Raw genomic sequence first — 17,234 nt, forward strand, 5'->3', positions numbered from 1 at the left:
CTTGTTGCATTTTTATTTGTAGCCCTCTTATGCTGAATTTGACATCAGTGGAAATGTCCTTGGACTCATTTTTAATCAAGGCATGATCTGGTGAGTTTACAAATAAGATTTTTCTTTGAGAATTGTAAAGTATGAAGTATCCTTCTGACCTCCTTCTAGATGTATTTAGTGTTTCCAAAAATTCTGCTTTTTAAAAAGATTCAAATAAAATACCAATTTATACATAACTTACAATTGTCCTTCTACAAAGAGACCTTTGCCTCCTATGTGAATAGAAGTTTTTTTTTCATGCAAAAGGAATTAGTGCTTTTTACCATCTAAACAGATTTAGTGCCAATTAAAATAGAAGAAAGAAATAGGCTAGAAATGCTACACATTATATTATAGCCCACATTAATTATAGCCATATCAGTGAAGATCTGTTACTCGGAAGATGCCCACTATAGAGTGCCATTTTCTTTTCCTAATGATTTACTCACAGAGGCTCTGTACAACCGTCAATTTCCTAAGCTTAAGGTGGCCATACACTGAGAGATCCACTCGTTTGGCGATGTCGAGGTGGGCAATATCGGGCTGATCCAATCGTGGGCCCTAGGGCCCAACGATCGGATCCTAACTAATAGCAATGGGCGGTCGGATCGCGGGGCCGCATCAACGAATAGATGCGGCCGCGATCCGACGGGATTTTTCATCGGGGGCCCCATACACGGGCCAATAAGCTGCCGACACGGTCTGTCGGCAGCTTTTATCGGCCCGTGTATGGCCACCTTTAGGGACCAACTCACAATATACTGTAATTAATTCAGATACGGAGTGATTCAGATCCACATTAAATGGCTAGGTTTTTAAAATTAGAAACCTATGTATTAGAATGTAATAATTTGCCCTGTATTGTCATTTTATATGACAGATGAGTCTAATTTATGCTTGATAATTTACAAAAAGCCTAAGATTAGCTTCCAGAGCAAACTAAGCATGTGAGCGTCACTAATACTACAAATTCTAACAAGCTCCAAGATGGAAAGCTCCTGTGGACAACTTTGAAGTCCTTGTTCATTACTATTATGTAGCTGCTAAACCTCTGGGCTGATATAGTAAGTCCAGAATATAAAAGACACCATTTGTAGCCATATTAATTTTTAGGTTTTTGTTCTCCTCTAATAGTATTGTCAAAATGGGTATTTCTCTGTCGTCTTTAGGGGGACACAGGGACCGATGGGGTTAAGCTCCATCCTCCAGGAGGCAGGACACTTGAAGTAATTAAAGTGGGCGTGCCAGGTTAGGCTTAACCCCACACACTGTACTCAGACTTCAGTTTTTTAAGTGTCCTGCTACCTGGAGGATGGACATCTCTATCTCTGAGAGAAATCTACGGTCAGTCTGTGACTGACACCAGGGGTGACACCTAAGGCAGGATTACCTGTACTTATATGGTTAGCCCCCTACGCGAGGACATCCACCGGGGTCATAACTCTAGCCTGTGGGCTATACAGACCACCCAGACGTATGCCTGTTCTAATTCTAGCGCAGAGGGTCTGGCCGGTGTGAGGGGGGGGGGTAAGTGACTACATATATGTTATATAATGTATGTTCACTATGTCTGCTGATTCTGCATGACTTTGTCTCCGGTGACCCCCTTCACCCCCAACATCCCCCCCCACCCCCCCCCCGCCCCCCCGCCCGCCCGTCGCCTCACTGACTAGCCATACCTTACTCTCCCTTAGTAGTGTGGGTGGAGGAAGATAGGAGGAACCCAGCGAGGGAACGTCTAGCGTTCCAGCGCTGCTCAAATGGCGGCTGTCTGCTTCTTCGGCGGGCTGTATTACAGCACGCGCCGAGTGGAACGCATGATGCGTTCCAGCGGCCATTTTGGGTTTCCTCGGCGGGCTGTTACACGCGCGCGCCGAGTGGAACGCATGTGCGTTCCAGCGGCCATTTTGGGTCTTTTCCCGCGGCTCAGCAGCGCTACACAGCACAGCTCTTGTCTGGTGACGGCACAGGTTGGCTACCCCACACCCTCTACATAGGATGGCAGAAGGTAGGCCAGGGGGGCTATTCAGCAGGGCGGGGGGACGAGTCCCCACAGCACAGGTGAATTTTTTTGTGTGTGCTAAGTGTCAACAAAAATTTCAGGGGGCACAGGGTGAGTCGCTTTGCAGAACTTGCACCATGGGGCAGGGGGCAGCTATGGTCTCTGGGGCTCTACCAGAAACACAAGCTGAAGATACAGTGCAAGGCACTTCTCAGGAATTATCTCATGGGCCAGCAACAGACCCACTCCCTCCATTATGGGCAGTACAGTTGTCACAGTCACTGGCTTCTCTTCAGGGATTGCCAGCCATTGCTGATAATCTAGGAAAGGCGCTGGCTAAATTTCACCACAAATCCGGTGGTAAACGCAAACGTCCTGATGACGAAAAAGCGGATTCTGTTACTCACAATTTTTCTGAGGATTCCTCTATTGAACAGGGTTCTTCCCAGTCAGAGGGAGAAATACCGGCATCTATTGCTTCTTCTGATGATGAGCAAGAAGAACAAGATGAGGCAAGGGAAAAGGATAGCCTTCATGATGTTGAGGGCATTATTAAAGGGGTACTCGATGTACTTAACATTTCACCGAAGTCTAAAACAGGGGAGACAAAATCTCTTTTCAAACGACAGCATAAATCTACAGTCTGTTTTCCTGAACATGATCAGTTACTAGGGATCATTCAAGAGGAGTGGGACGCTCCTGAAAGGAAGTTTCAAGCTACTAAGAAATTCACAAAGTCCTATCCCTTCTCTAAAGAGCTTATTGATAAGTGGTCTAACCCCCCGGTGGTCGACGCACCAGTGTCAAGACTTTCTAAATCTACCACGCTGCCAGTCACTGACGCAGCGGCATTCAAGGATCCATCTGACAAAAGACTAGAAGGTTTTTTAAGGGCAATATATTCCTCAGCAGGATCTACACTGCGGCCCTGTTTGGCTTTAGCATGGGTCTCAAGAGCCATTCAGGCTTGGTCCGAGTCACTCGTCAAGGACATTCAGGGTGGTGTTCCCCGAACTGATCTTCTGTCCTCTGCACAAGCAATTGCGGAAGCATCAAGCTATCTTTGTGATACTTCCTTGGATGCCTCACAGCTTACTTCACGTACTTCGGCTCTGTCAATAGCCGCACGCAGAACGCTTTGGCTGAAGAATTGGTCAGCGGACATTAGTTCCAAGAAGTCCTTAACTTCTCTTCCGTACAAGGGCCAACGATTATTTGGCGAGGAACTCGAGAAGATTATCTCACAAGCGACAGGTGGTAAGAGCACCTTCCTTCCACAAGCCAGAAGTAGAGCATCATCAGCCAACAGACGGGGAAAATTTTTTCGTGGCCGGTTCGCGCGGCGGGGTAGTCCGCCACAAAGATCCCACTTTCGCTCCAAAACCAACGACAAGAACCGCCCCCCGTGGAAGAGTAATCGACCTCACAACAAACCATCAGCTGATAAGCCCACGTCGGCATGACGGGGCAATCCCTCCGGAATCGTTGGAACAGATCGGCGGAAAATTACTACGATTCCGGGAGGAATGGATCCGTCACTCTTCAGATGCCTGGGTCAAGGAGATCGTCTCTGGGGGCTACCATCTCGACCTGGCGGCACAGCCTCCCAGGAGATTCATTATGTCCAGGGTACCCTCCAATCCCTTAAAACAAAGACCTTTTCTGGAGTGCATAGACAAGATGGAGAGATCGGGGGTTATCACACCAGTACCTCAGCCGGAGAGATTCTCCGGGTTCTACTCCAACCTTTTTACAGTCCCAAAGAAGGACGGCACGGTCAGACCTGTTCTCGACCTCAAGCGACTGAACAAGTACATCCGTTCTGTGCGCTTCAAAATGGAGACTTTGAGATCAGTAATTCGGGGCATGGAACAGGGTCAACTAATGATGTCCCTGGACATAAGGGATGCCTACCTCCATGTTCCCATTTGGCCTCCTCATCATCGCTACCTCCGCTTTGCATTTCAAAACAGACATTACCAATTTGTGGCACTACCGTTTGGCCTGTCCTCGGCCCCGCGGGTCTTCACCAAACTAATGGCAGTGTCGGCAGCCACCCTGAGACTGCAAGGGATTTCGGTGACACCTTATCTCGACGACCTACTTATCAAAGCCCGGTCAGTAGAGAAGGCCAGGGTGGATCTCCAAAGGGCGATTTCACTTCTCCAGAGCTTCGGCTGGACCATCAATTGGTCCAAATCCAATATGACTCCGAGCCATCACATGACCTTTCTCGGGTTGGAATTCAACACCCTCACGCAGACCGTGAGTCTACCTCTGGTCAAACAGAACAGAATCAGGGGTCAGGTACAGTCTCTGATAGACAGCCCGGTGTCCACAGTACACAGAGCAATGCAAGTCCTCGGATCGATGGTATCAGCCATCGAGGCTGTCCCCTTCGCACAGATACATCTTCGTCCTCTTCAGTCCAGCATTCTTGCCACCTGGAAGGGGGGATCGTTGAACCAACCTGTCCGGTTATCTCCGGCGACGAAAGAAGCTCTACGGTGGTGGCTGTCCCCCGAGAACCTAGCAGTAGGACAATCTTGGGCGACGCCAGATTGGAGGGTGATGGCCACGGATGCCAGCCTTCAGGGCTGGGGAGCAACTTGGGAGAACCACTCTGCGCAGGGCCGCTGGTCTCCCGCGGAGTCCAGACTTCCTATCAACATTCTGGAACTCAGGGCAGTGAAGTTGGCACTCAGTCAGTGGAGCCACCTCCTTCGGCTACAGTCAGTCCGCATCCAAAGCGACAACGTCACCACGGTGGCCTACATCAACAGACAGGGAGGGACTCGGAGCCAAAAAGCTCTGGCAGAAGCCAGAGAGATTCTGCAGTGGGCAGAGCAGAACTCTGTCAGACTATCAGCCATTCACATACCAGGCGTGGCCAATACAAAGGCGGACTTCCTCAGTCGAAATCAACTCGATCCCGGGGAGTGGGAGCTTCACCCGGAGGCTTTCGATCAACTAGTGTCAATCTGGGGAAGACCAAGCATAGATCTCATGGCGTCGAGGCGAAATCGAAAAGTCTCAACCTTCTTTGCACAATACCGAGACCCTCTAGCGGCAGGGGTAGATGCCATGACACAACACTGGCAGTTCAAGCTGGCTTATGTCTTCCCTCCACTTCCAATGCTCCCTCGGGTGCTCAAGAAGCTCAAGCAGTCCAGAGCCACAGTAATCGTAGTAGCTCCCTTCTGGCCGCGAAGAACCTGGTTCTCCGATCTTCAAGAACTGTCCGTGGCTCCACCGGTCCGGCTGGACGGCAGGCCAGACCTTCTGCAGCAAGGGCCCATAGCTCATCACAATCCCGGTCTGTTTGCTTTGACGGGCTGGCTGTTGAAGCATCCATCTGGCGAAATCAGGGATTGACGGAAGAGGTTATTGCTACTATGCTCAAAGCTCGAAAACCATCGTCTTCCAAGTCGTACCATAGAGTTTGGCACTCCTACCTCGAGTGGTGCAATGAGTCAGAATTTTCGTTCATGGAGCCCTGTATCCCTCGAATCTTGTCCTTTCTTCAGCGGGGCCTCCAATTAGGGCTTAAACTCAGCTCCCTCAAGGTGCAAGTTTCTGCCCTTTCTATCCTATTTCAAAAGCGCCTAGCTACTGAGGAGACGATTCGCACCTTTCTACAGGGAGTCGCTCACGTGGCACCCCCATTCCGACCGCCTACAGCTGGATGGGATCTCAATCTGGTGCTGGAAGCCTTACTTGATCCTCCCTTTGAACCCCTGGGTTCAATTTCCGATGCATGGATGACGTGGAAAGTGGTCTTTCTGATGGCAATATCCTCTACTAGACGAGTATCTGAACTTAGCGCTCTGTCTTGCGACTCTCCATATCTCATCTTTCACAAAGACAAGGCTGTTCTGCGCACACTTCCACATTTCCTGCCGAAGGTTGTTTCGGAGTTCCATCTGAATCAGGAGATTATCGTTCCTTCCCTCTGTCCGGAACCTAAGAACGATAAGGAACGCAGGATCCACAGCCTTGACGTAGTCAGAGCTCTTCGCTGGTACGTTGAACGGTCAAAAGCCTTCAGAACTTCAAGGTCATTGTTTGTGATTCCCTCTGGACCTCGAAGAGGACAGGCGGCTTCTAAGACTTCTCTTGCTCGTTGGATTAGAGAAACTATCAAGCAAGCATATACTACAAAGGGAAGAGCACCGCCTGAAGGTATCCGGGCTCATTCCACTAGATCGGTAGGTGCCTCTTGGGCTTGGCGTAACTCTGCTTCCTTGGAGCAGATCTGCAAGGCGGCTACCTGGTCATCCGTTAACACATTTACCAAGTTTTACAAAGTTGACACCTTTTCCTCGGCCGAGGCTTCTCTCGGGCGTAAGGTGTTGCAAGCAGTTATTAAGTAATTCTGCAGTTTCGGTCTATGCTCGCACCCACCCTGCTGTTTGGGACTGCTTTGATAAGTCCCCATCGGTCCCTGTGTCCCCCTAAAGACGACAGAGAAAACAGGATTTTTGTACTCACCGTTAAATCTGTTTCTCTGTAGTCGAAAGGGGGACACAGGGCTTCCCGCCCAGTGATGAGCTACAGACCATATTTGGTTTTTCTGAATAGGTTCCTTGGTTTACTAGTTCTGCCTGTTATAAGTTTAGTAATTCTAGTAGCAGCTTTGGAACAAACTGAAGTCTGAGTACAGTGTGTGGGGTTAAGCCTAACCTGGCACGCCCACTTTAATTACTTCAAGTGTCCTGCCTCCTGGAGGATGGAGCTTAACCCCATCGGTCCCTGTGTCCCCCTTTCGACTACAGAGAAACAGATTTAACGGTGAGTACAAAAATCCTGTTTTTGTCCACTGCATTCAAAGAAGAAACATAGTGATTAAAACCCCTCAAATTATAACCCACTGTACAGGCTAGGGAAGGTACTGAGAAATTTCATTATATCTTAAGATGAATGTATGGAAACTATAGAACAAAATCTGATAAATTATACCAAAGTCCTCCAGTGCCTGAAATCTTCTTCAGTGCCTCTAAATGAGGAGTTGCCTACTTGGTGATATTGATTTTTTCCTTTTTCCCTCATTAGGATGGGTTCCTTTTATGCACCTGGATTAATTGGCCTGAATGTCCTACGTCTTTTATCTTCCATGTACTTACAGTGTTGGGCTGTAATGAGCAGCAATGTCCCTCATGAACGTGTTTTCAAAGCATCAAAATCAAACAATTTTTACATGGGGCTTCTGTTACTCGTTCTTTTCATGAGTTTGCTTCCAGTTGCATACACCATTATGTCTCTGTCTCCCTCGTTTGACTGTGGACCTTTCAGGTAACCAGATTTTACATAATAATTATAGATAGATAGATAAGAATTATAGATAGAACTTTTACATGTTAAGCTGCCTGTGACTAAGCTGTAACACTTTCTTATTTAGATAGATAGATAGATAGATAGATAGATGATAGATAGTTAGATAGATAGATAGATAGATAGATAGATAGATAGATGATAGATAGATGATAGATAGATAGATAGATAGATGATAGATAGATAGATAGATAGATGATAGATAGATAGATAGATAAATTATATATACAGTAGATGATAGATAAATAGATATATACTGATTTTGTAAATGATAAAGAAAAGTATCTGATGAGTTTAGATAGAAGATCAATAGATTTCATTATTTTTAAATGAAAGTTTTTTAAATAAATGTAATTAAAGGATAGTTTTTTGCAATAGAGAGATAGGTAGATACTAGTGATTCACCGAATCCCGGATTCAGTTCGGGATTCGGCCAAGATTCTGCCTTTTTCAGCAGGATTCGGATTCTGGCAAATCCAAGTGCCTGGCAGAACCAAATCTGAATCCAAAAATTCATGTGACTTTTCATCACACAATCAAGGAGGTCAAAATTCCCCCTCATTTCCCTTATTTACATATGCAAATTAGGGTTCGGATTCAGGTTGGTTTTTTTGGCCGAATCTTTCACAAAGGATTCCGGATTCTGCCAAATCCTAAAATAGTGGATTAGGTGCATCCCTAATAGATACTGATTTTGTAAATTATATGGAGAAGTATCTAAAGAGTTTATACAGTCCTCACTGTGACATGTAATATCTCAGTATCTCAAAACATAATATGTTTGTACAGATTGAGTACTAAGAGGGTTTGGGAGACCTCTAGTCCTTTCTGGTCAGGTTTATAACACCCACTTATTAGCTATGAGTTCTTATCTTTCTCTAGCAAGAATCTCTCTAGTTCTGTGATTCTCAGTATTTTTCAGTAAAGCCTAACATGCATATGATAATCAATGCGTCAACCTTGTGACCTAACTTATAGTACGGTGGTTAATTATCAGAGGTCGAATTCTAGAGTTACGTGAATTTTTTTTAACTCTAATAAACTCGAATTTACTCACAATGCGAATGGGAGCTTGTTCATGAAAAAACTCGAAGATAGGCTTTGCTAGCTTTTTTTGGTCGAACAAAAATCGTTTAATCGATGGATTAAAATCCTTCGAATCAAACCATTTGAAGGATTTAATCTGATCGAACGAATAGCGCTAAATCCTTCGACTTCGATATTCGAAGTCGAAGGATTTAACTTCGACAATCGAATATCGAGGGTTAATTAACCCTCGATATTCGACCTTAAGTAAATTTGCTCCTTAATGTTACACATGCCTGCAAAATCAGTAAACTGTAAATACTACATATAAGCTCAATTTAACAGGGAAAAACGTCTAGAACCTTATGGTTTATGTTATGACAACTCCACTGAAGTCAAGTGAGAAATGTAAATTTGAATTAAGACTGTGTTTTCCCATCAAATGTAATCTGGAACATAATTTTTCAATTCAAAGAAAAATTAAACACAACTAAAAGAACTTTTAATGGAAAATACACATTTTATGCGCCCTCACAGATCTTACAATTAACCAAAGTAACAATATAAACAGTGTAATAATACCCTATTTGCAGTATGTATAAAATAAAATAGGAAAACATACAGGCATTAGCTGCTGTTTATAAAAATATTTATTTATATGTACTGTATATGCCATAGGGACTGTTCTCCAAAAGCTATTGTTACTGCATGATTACATCTTTTGGCTGTTAGAACGTGATTGTAGTTACAGAAAAGATTCTAGACCTACCAGAATTATGTTATTAAAAACCTTGTGTATTTTTTTAGTGGAAAGGCTAAAATGTATGATGTAATTCAAGAGACAATTGAAAAGGATTTCCCTGCTTTTGTCAGCAAAGTGTTTGGCTACGTGTCAAATCCAGGAATCATTATAGCAGCTGTACTTCTCATGGCGTAAGTTGACCCACAGCATTTATAATTCAGATCAAAGTTCAGTATGTTTCCGTACATTTACCTAAGTGTGTCTTAACGAGAATTCCCATAATGAAATCCTTGTGACATACAATATATATCGCCATGTTATGCCATGGTGAATTCACACCTGCAAAAGAACACTAAGCAAAGTTGCTCTGGTTTGTACCTGTACCTCACAACTGTACTAGTGTTTGCTTCCTTGACTAAAGCTAAAGTGCTCACCCTTGGGGGCTTATCAATATCTGGGCTGAAGTATTGTCTTATCCTTACCAGTCACAATTCCTATTTGTAGTTTATTTATTACAATCTGGTATGGACGTGTGAAGTGGATAAGTTCTGGTTCCATATGTTATCCCACTCAGTGAAACCCTTACCTGTATCTTTACTTTTTTCTTGTCCAATTCCTAATTTGTACTGTTGTGTTAACTTTACCCTATTCAGTCTTGTCTAGTTCAAACTATGTGACCTTATTGAATCCAGACCCCTGGACTATTTACAACATACCCTAATTACTTCAATTATCTCTACAAGTTATTTCTGTCTGTCTGTAACATTCTAATTTATTGCCCAGCCCATAAACCCTTTATCAATGATCTAACAGTAGATATAATGAGCCTTTCCCGCCTTTCATTTGTATTTTGCCTGACGAAGGGGCCTGTGTGTCCTGAAAGCTTGCAATTGTTACTTATTCATTTAGTCAATAAAAGGTATCACCTGGGCCTAAATTTAATTCTCTAAAACTCCCTGAATTTACCAATCCTTATTTACTTGTACTTACTTGTATCAGCCCCCAATTCCAAGTGCACACACCATTCAACATAAAGTGAAGCAGTAGGGGACAATGTCTGGTTATCATGGATTAAAGGGGAATGTTTTGTTTTTCCCCATTTTTAAAATGTTTCATTACCTCAGTGTAGCATTATTCTGCTACAGTGGCAGTTACTTCACTCATATCACTTTTTGGCACTTCAAAGTTCTATGGGGTATATTTATCAAAGATTGAATTCAGAGATTGTCACAGTCCGCTAGAGTTAAATTCTGCCACTCTCCATCCATTTCTACGGGATTTTGAAAGGCATATTTATCAAAGGATGAACTTTCAATTTTACCCATTGATAACTACTGTACTCTTTTAAAGATACCATAGAAATGAATGGAGAGTGGCGGAATTTCACTCTAGCGGACTGTGGTGATCTCTAACTTCACTCTTTGATAAATATACCCCTATGTCTCTGCTATGTGAGCAGATATAACAATAAATTGGTGGTTCCACTCAGGGTCAGGATAGGATTCTGTTATATTCCACCCTGTTAACCACAATCACAACTACTAAATATAAAATATAAAGGAGAAGTAAAGCCTAGCTAAAGAAGTAGGGCAGAAATGTTATACATTATGTTTTGGGTTTCTGTACCAGCCCAAAGCAACCACAGCCCGTTAGCAGGGAAGATCTGTGTCTCCAAAGATGACCCATTAGCATGTGAGTGTCGTGGACACTTTCCAAGATGGTGACCCCCTGTGACAAGTCTGAAGTCCTGGATCATTGCTGCTATTGAGGAGCTGAAACTTTAGGCTGGTGCAATAAGTTCGATATATAAAATATGGCATTTTAGCCACATTCATCTTTAGGGTTTAGTTCTCCTTTATGGGAAGGGATCACACATGACACTTTCTCTTTAGACTATTCTTGGTGGCACGTTGCATATGCCAGGGATCCTGGAGCATAAGGTTGCAGTAAGAAGTTCTGACCTAAGGGAGGGAAGATCATTAAGTCCCCCTATGGGGCCCTCAGACAGTCTTTCCTGATCAATATCTGGCCAAAAGTCAGCCAGATGATCGTGCGGGATTAAAAATACTGTTGGATCGAGGACTGCATTGTTTGTCGATGAAGTCCTCAATCCGACTGCCTGCATTCTCCTCATTGTTATGCGATCGTTGTGCCCTAGGTAGGGTTGCCACCTTTTCTACATTTGGAATCCAGGCAGGGGGCTGTACCCCTGACATCAGAGGCAGGGCCGATGATGCAAAGGGGTGGGTCAGTGATGTGAAGGGGTGGGCCTGTGATGCAAAGGGGTGGGCCTGTGACGTGGCAGCCGGTGATTGGCCAAAACTCCCAGGAAGCAGGGAACAGGCTTGCCCGGTTTTCAGACTTCACATTTCAGTATTTTCAAACCAGACAGCAGGTGCAAAAACCTTACTATCTGGTTCAAAACCGGACAGTTGGCAACCCTAGCCCTAGGGTCCACGATCTGATCAGCCTAATATTGCTCACCTCAACTTGGGCATATTGGGGCGAGATCCGGTCGTTTGGTGACCTTGCCAAACGAGCAGATCTCCATGTGTATGATCAGCTTTAGTGTAGGAGGTTAAAGGCACCCCCTGAAAGAGGTGCAGAAGGTGGAGAAGATCCTGTAACAGCAACACCTAAGACACCCAGGCCCAGATTATTGGAAAGGCCACCTAGGCCTGGGCCTAAGACGGTAGGAATTTAGGGGGGCGGCATGCTGCCCAACCACACCCACATTAGTTCAAAAACACTGGGGTTGCGCTGGAGATACAATCATTTTTTAAATTTCCCGTGCGCCAATCCCCATTGCTCCTGTCCCCCTGGAGGGGACAGGGGCGATGAGCGGCAGTGGGCCTAGGGGCGGCCACTGTGTAAATCCACTCTGAAGACACCTGCGGTATGTATAGGGTTGCCACCTTTTAACCCGGTGGAGATGTGGCAGGGACGGGCCATGGCAACAAGGGGTGGACTATGACACAGAGATAAGCCATGGGGAATCCAGCCCGGTTTTTCCCTGTTTGGAAAACCAGCCAAGAAGTTTTGACCCGGGCAGCCATTCCAAATACCAGGTGTCCAGGTCAAAGCTGGACAGGTGGCATCCCTAGGTATGTCAAGCCCACCACCTCTCCCAGAACTGTGTGTTGTGCTACTGTACCTAAAATATTGAATATACTGAGAAGAATTTGATGCTAGCAGTTAATAGTTAATTTATTTAGGTTGAGAACCACTACTGCCCTTCATTATTTTAAACCTTGTATGTTGTGAGAGTCACAGTTCAACCTTCAGACTGCTTCCACTATTGCAAGGACTCATCTGGGATAGAGAGAGAGTCACACACAGTGTTCAGCCAAAGAGCAAACTGGATTTAAGCAACACAGCCAATAAAGTGTTACACGTAGAAGAATCACTCCTCTCTGCCTGCTTCCTCTGCATGTGGCCTTCCTTCCTGCCAGAAGAAAGGTTTAACCTTTCTCTTGTATAATAAAACCAAACGGATCATTGTTTGCTATACTGCTATGCATTCCATAACCATATGTTTTCCCATAGTGATCAAAGTTTCCTTATTTCTATTTTTCTAGCTTGGCTATTTATTATCTCAATGCCATATCTAAAGCTTACATGAATGCCAATATTGAATTTAAGAAGAAAATGCAGGCTGTAAGTTAACTTATATTATTTGCTATTTCTTTCTTTATGTCTGTCTGTCTGTCTGTCTGTCTGTCTACAATGATGATATCTATAATTCATCTATGATAAAAATATAATGGGTCACTGAACAAGTGCAGCTCTGGGTTCAAATTTCAAAACAAAGTGTCATGGTTTCTGCACTTAGTGCCCTACCCTTTGTGTTGCTGCATTTTTTGGAACAAAATACTGGTTTTTCTATATTTTTAGCTCTCTGCCCCATTAATAACGTTTGCATGAAGCATAATTTTTCTTGGTTAAGTGGCCACCTACTGCAGGTCTTTGAACTCCAAGACTGAGCTCAGAGACCTAATCTGCGATTGGCTGCATTTTGCATCAGTCAGAGTTCTGTACAGTTTTAAAACCTTTGAAATCTGGACAGGCAGTTTAGAACTGGACAGTCTGTTGCCTGTACTATTTCCACTTAAGGTGGCCATACACGGGCCGATAAAAGCTGCCGACAGACCGTGTCGGCAGCTTATTGGCCCGTGTATGGGGGCCCCCGACGGGCTTCCCCGATCGAGATCTGGCCGAAAGTCGGCCAGATCTCGATCGGATGGGATTAAAAATCCCGTCGGATCGCGGCCGCATCTGTTCGTTGATGCGGTCCCGCGATCCGACCGCCAGTTTGGCGAACGCTAGGATCCGATCGTTGGGCCCTAGGGCCCACGATCGGATCAGCCCGATATTGCCCACCTCAAGGTGGGCATATCGGAGGGAGATCCGCTCGTTTGGCGACATCGCCAAACGAGCGGATCTATCCGTGTATGGCCACCTTTAGGCCTCACCCAGAAGTAGGCAGATTTCAGGGTCAATTATAGGAGTGTATGAGATAACTGTGTATGCTAGGGTTAAATTGAGGGTGTGGCCTAAAATATCAGGGGTTTCCATTTGGAAATGTTTGAGAGTATGTAAAACTGGCCCCAACAATTAATTTTAATTTTGCGATATCAGACTTGGGGCAGGGAGAGAAGGGGCTTTTTCATATTTAGGTTGTATTCCTGCCTATCTGCCATGAAAACTAATGAATACTTTAGAATTATATTTACTTTCCCCTTCTTTTGGTTTTTTTTTTAAATGAAGAAACGAGAAGAAGAAAAGAATAAAAGAAATAATACAGCCACAACCAATGAAACCATGAAAGATTTAGAAGATCTGCTGCCCCCTGGTGTCAGAGAGGAACTGCGGAAGCAAAACGAACAAGGTACGAAGCTCACGAGAAGCATTTTCATTGACTGAAAATGACCATTATTTCTACTCCTCACAATGTGCATTGTTTCTCAAAGTTTTAACATTTTTATAATAAGACATAGGAGTTCATAATAATTGTAAAACATCACCTCATAACTTTTTAGGTATTTATCAGCTGTTACAAAGAGAATTGCTATCAGTTTTATTTAGATATGGATCAAAAAAGACTATTAGTTAAATTTATGTTAAAGAGGTAAAGGGGATCTTAAAATAATTGATGCCAAATGCACTTTGTGCAAAGTGCAATTCTAATTGCAGAAATGATCTGTTACAAAGAGCTTATCACAGCATGTATACAAGAGTATTTTCTTTCTTTTTTAAAGGAGAAGGAAAGGCCTATGTACTTGGGGGGTGCCAAAAGTTAGGCACCTCCAAGTGATTGTATTTACTTACGTTAAACCCTGGGCCATTGCTCCTATCATCAAAAAACTGCACAGACTCAGGGGTTCTTCCGGCGAACACCACGGAGTGATTCTTCGTTAAAGCTGAACTTTAACGAATAAGTCGGCTATTTCATTCTACCGCACATGTGTCTGCTCTGGGAAATTTGAAGAAAGAGGAAGACGGAAGTGGATCGCTCACTGGTATAACCCCAGACTGGTGCAGTTTTCTGCTGATAGGAGCACTGGCCTGGGGTTTCAGGTAAGTATATACAATCACTTGGGGGTGCCTAACTTATGGCATCCCCAAGTTTATAGGCCTTTCCTGCTACTTTAAGCTTAAAAAACAACAAAAATGAGGCCATTATTCAACACTACCTCAGACCTGGAGTAATCCTGTAGGGCAGTGCTACAGATTCAGGCACAGAACACTGTACCATAAACATATTAAAATGTGCGGTGTAATTATCCTCTAATAATACCAAAGAAAAATATATAAAACTAACAGTAAATGAAGTGGGAGATGATTGCCACCTTGTGATAGAAACAGAACCCTGCAACCAACTGTGCACTCTAAAAAATGTATTCATCCTTAGTATAAAATGATACTGTAAACCACAATATATATATATTGTTTCAAATATGTATTTTTTGTAAGTAGAACATGGAAATTTGTCTCTGGTTGCCTTATATTGTATTCATAAAATGTATTTTTTGTAGAAAGCAATATGGCAGCAAAAAGGGACCCAACAAGCAAGCCCGCTATGCTAACTGTACCATCAAATGTACCACGTGTGGCTGTTACAAAACCTCCAGCTCCAAAGCAACCAGCTGTGCAAGCAACAGAGCAACAACCAAAAGGAAGAGGACGAACTCGTCAGTGATTATTAAATGATTTTTTGAAGACCTGTTGCAGTATTGAGGTTTTGTTTTTATCTGTTCAATACGTCGATATTGTTATTTTCATTATAAAGACATTTGTATAGTGTTTATTCAAAGATAGGCATATGTGTTTTTGCCTGGTGTACTGTAAATAAGGATGATGCATTTAAAGCAGTGGAACACTCAATTACAGAAAAACAGACCCACATCCAGGATGATATTCAAGAACACAGAGGCCCGAACAGCCCCCACAGGCCCAATTAATAGTGACTGTCTATTATAGCATCTTACAGCAGCCCCTCTAGCATTTGCCAGAATCTTCCAGTATATGCCATAGATACCAGGGCCTGGGCCTGAATCTACTTGTGCTTTTAATGCAATGATTGTATTGTGGTATAAATAATTTGGATTCATACAGTATGTCGAAGAAGAACAGAAAACTCACTGGCCATGGTTTAGTCCTTAGTTCTTCTATTGCTGCATATTGGACCAGTGGGTATAAACATAAGCATTACTATATTAGGTCTGTAGATCCTTATTCCCCTAATGTACAGTAACTTTGCACATAGGCCTTAGTTAGCCAGTTAGAATTACTGTCAGCCTGGACCAATTTTTTCCAATTCTCAACTCAATATTTGCAAATATTTTGCAAAGGATTAAATCTGTATTAAAGTTGAGAGGGGGAGTGTGCCCTTTGGAAGTTCAGTAATTAGCCAGGTGGTGTCAGGGTTCCCTAGTTTATAAAAGGGGAAGCCAGCACAAGTTCTCTCTCTTTTGGTCCCCCTTGATGGAGGAGGTGGTGTGCTGAAGGGACAGACACAGTATATGGGTAGTTAGTAGAACAGCCAGAGGCTCCAACGAGGAGGCTAGTAAGAATTAGTACCCTGTGCTAAAAAGGCAGCCAAATTAGGGACTCAATCTGTCAGGATCAGGGATAGGTAGATCCCTGGAGTAATACACCACTATGAGCTTCGCCTAGTAATGGTGATTGTTTAAACAAGGCCGTTAATATTACCTCTGAGGTGTTGTGAACACTACAGCTGTGATTGTGTCAATAAAAACTAATGTGGAAGCATTTACTGATTTGATATTGTACCATCTGAATCCGCATCCTCCAAGAAATTTTGTAACATTTGTCCAATAAAGGGTTATTTTGTTTTTAAGAACCGCTGGAACCCAAGCTATTTCAAAGATCTGTTTTGTAGTGAGATACAGTGTGGTTAACCCTTCCTCCAGCAGTACAGCAAGGGCCCATGTAAGTAGAAGAGTCACATGTAACAAGTTTGGTTCAGGTAATTCATTTGGGGTAGTTCAGAGCTTAAGGTACCCAGATTCCTAAATTGTGTTACATTTAACAGATTTAAGGTATGGTGATCCAAATTATGTAATCATTCCTAATCTGGGCAATCCTGAGCATTCTGGATTATAGATTCTATACCTGTACTACTGCTTATCTGAATGAGCCATTGAGAGTGTGACTGGCTGGTGATATTAGCCCTTTCTGGGAAAGAAAAAGTCACAGTACAGGTACGAGATCCCATATATGTAAATCTGTTATCCAGAGATCTCTGAATATTACACAAATCGAATTTTTAAAAAATCATTTCCCTTTTCTCTATAATAATAAAACAGTAGCTTGGGCTTGATGATATTGGTAACTAAGCTATATGAATCCATATTGTTGACCAAGCAATACTATTGGGTTTACTTACTGTTTAAATTATTTTGTAGTAAGTATGAAGATCTAAATTGTAGAAAGATCCCTTATCCAGAAATCCCCAAGTATTTTGGATAATACATCATATATCTGTATCCACATTTCCTTTTTACTGGATTTTCTCATAATGTAAAAATGAGCCCTGAGCAAATTTGATGCATGTAAAATGTATTCTTGTTCATTTTATTT

At 43.3% G+C, this 17,234-nt stretch overlaps 1 protein-coding gene across 1 annotated transcript in view; it reads left to right on the forward strand.

The window, feature by feature from the left end:
* The window catches only part of LOC108695514 (transmembrane channel-like protein 2-A), a 33,430-nt gene extending 17,086 nt beyond the window's left edge, over positions 1-16,344 (forward strand). The window contains exons 15-20 of the mRNA XM_018224080.2: positions 23-90; positions 7,085-7,324; positions 9,197-9,322; positions 12,710-12,788; positions 13,899-14,019; positions 15,167-16,344. Of these exons, the coding sequence (XP_018079569.1) occupies positions 23-90; positions 7,085-7,324; positions 9,197-9,322; positions 12,710-12,788; positions 13,899-14,019; positions 15,167-15,330 (798 nt within the window). The 3' untranslated portion in view covers positions 15,331-16,344. The remainder of the gene's footprint in view (positions 1-22; positions 91-7,084; positions 7,325-9,196; positions 9,323-12,709; positions 12,789-13,898; positions 14,020-15,166) is intronic.
* Positions 16,345-17,234: the final 890 nt, after the last annotated feature.

This window comes from Xenopus laevis, chromosome 1L (assembly GCF_017654675.1).
Source record: "Xenopus laevis strain J_2021 chromosome 1L, Xenopus_laevis_v10.1, whole genome shotgun sequence".
NCBI lineage: Eukaryota > Metazoa > Chordata > Amphibia > Anura > Pipidae > Xenopus > Xenopus laevis.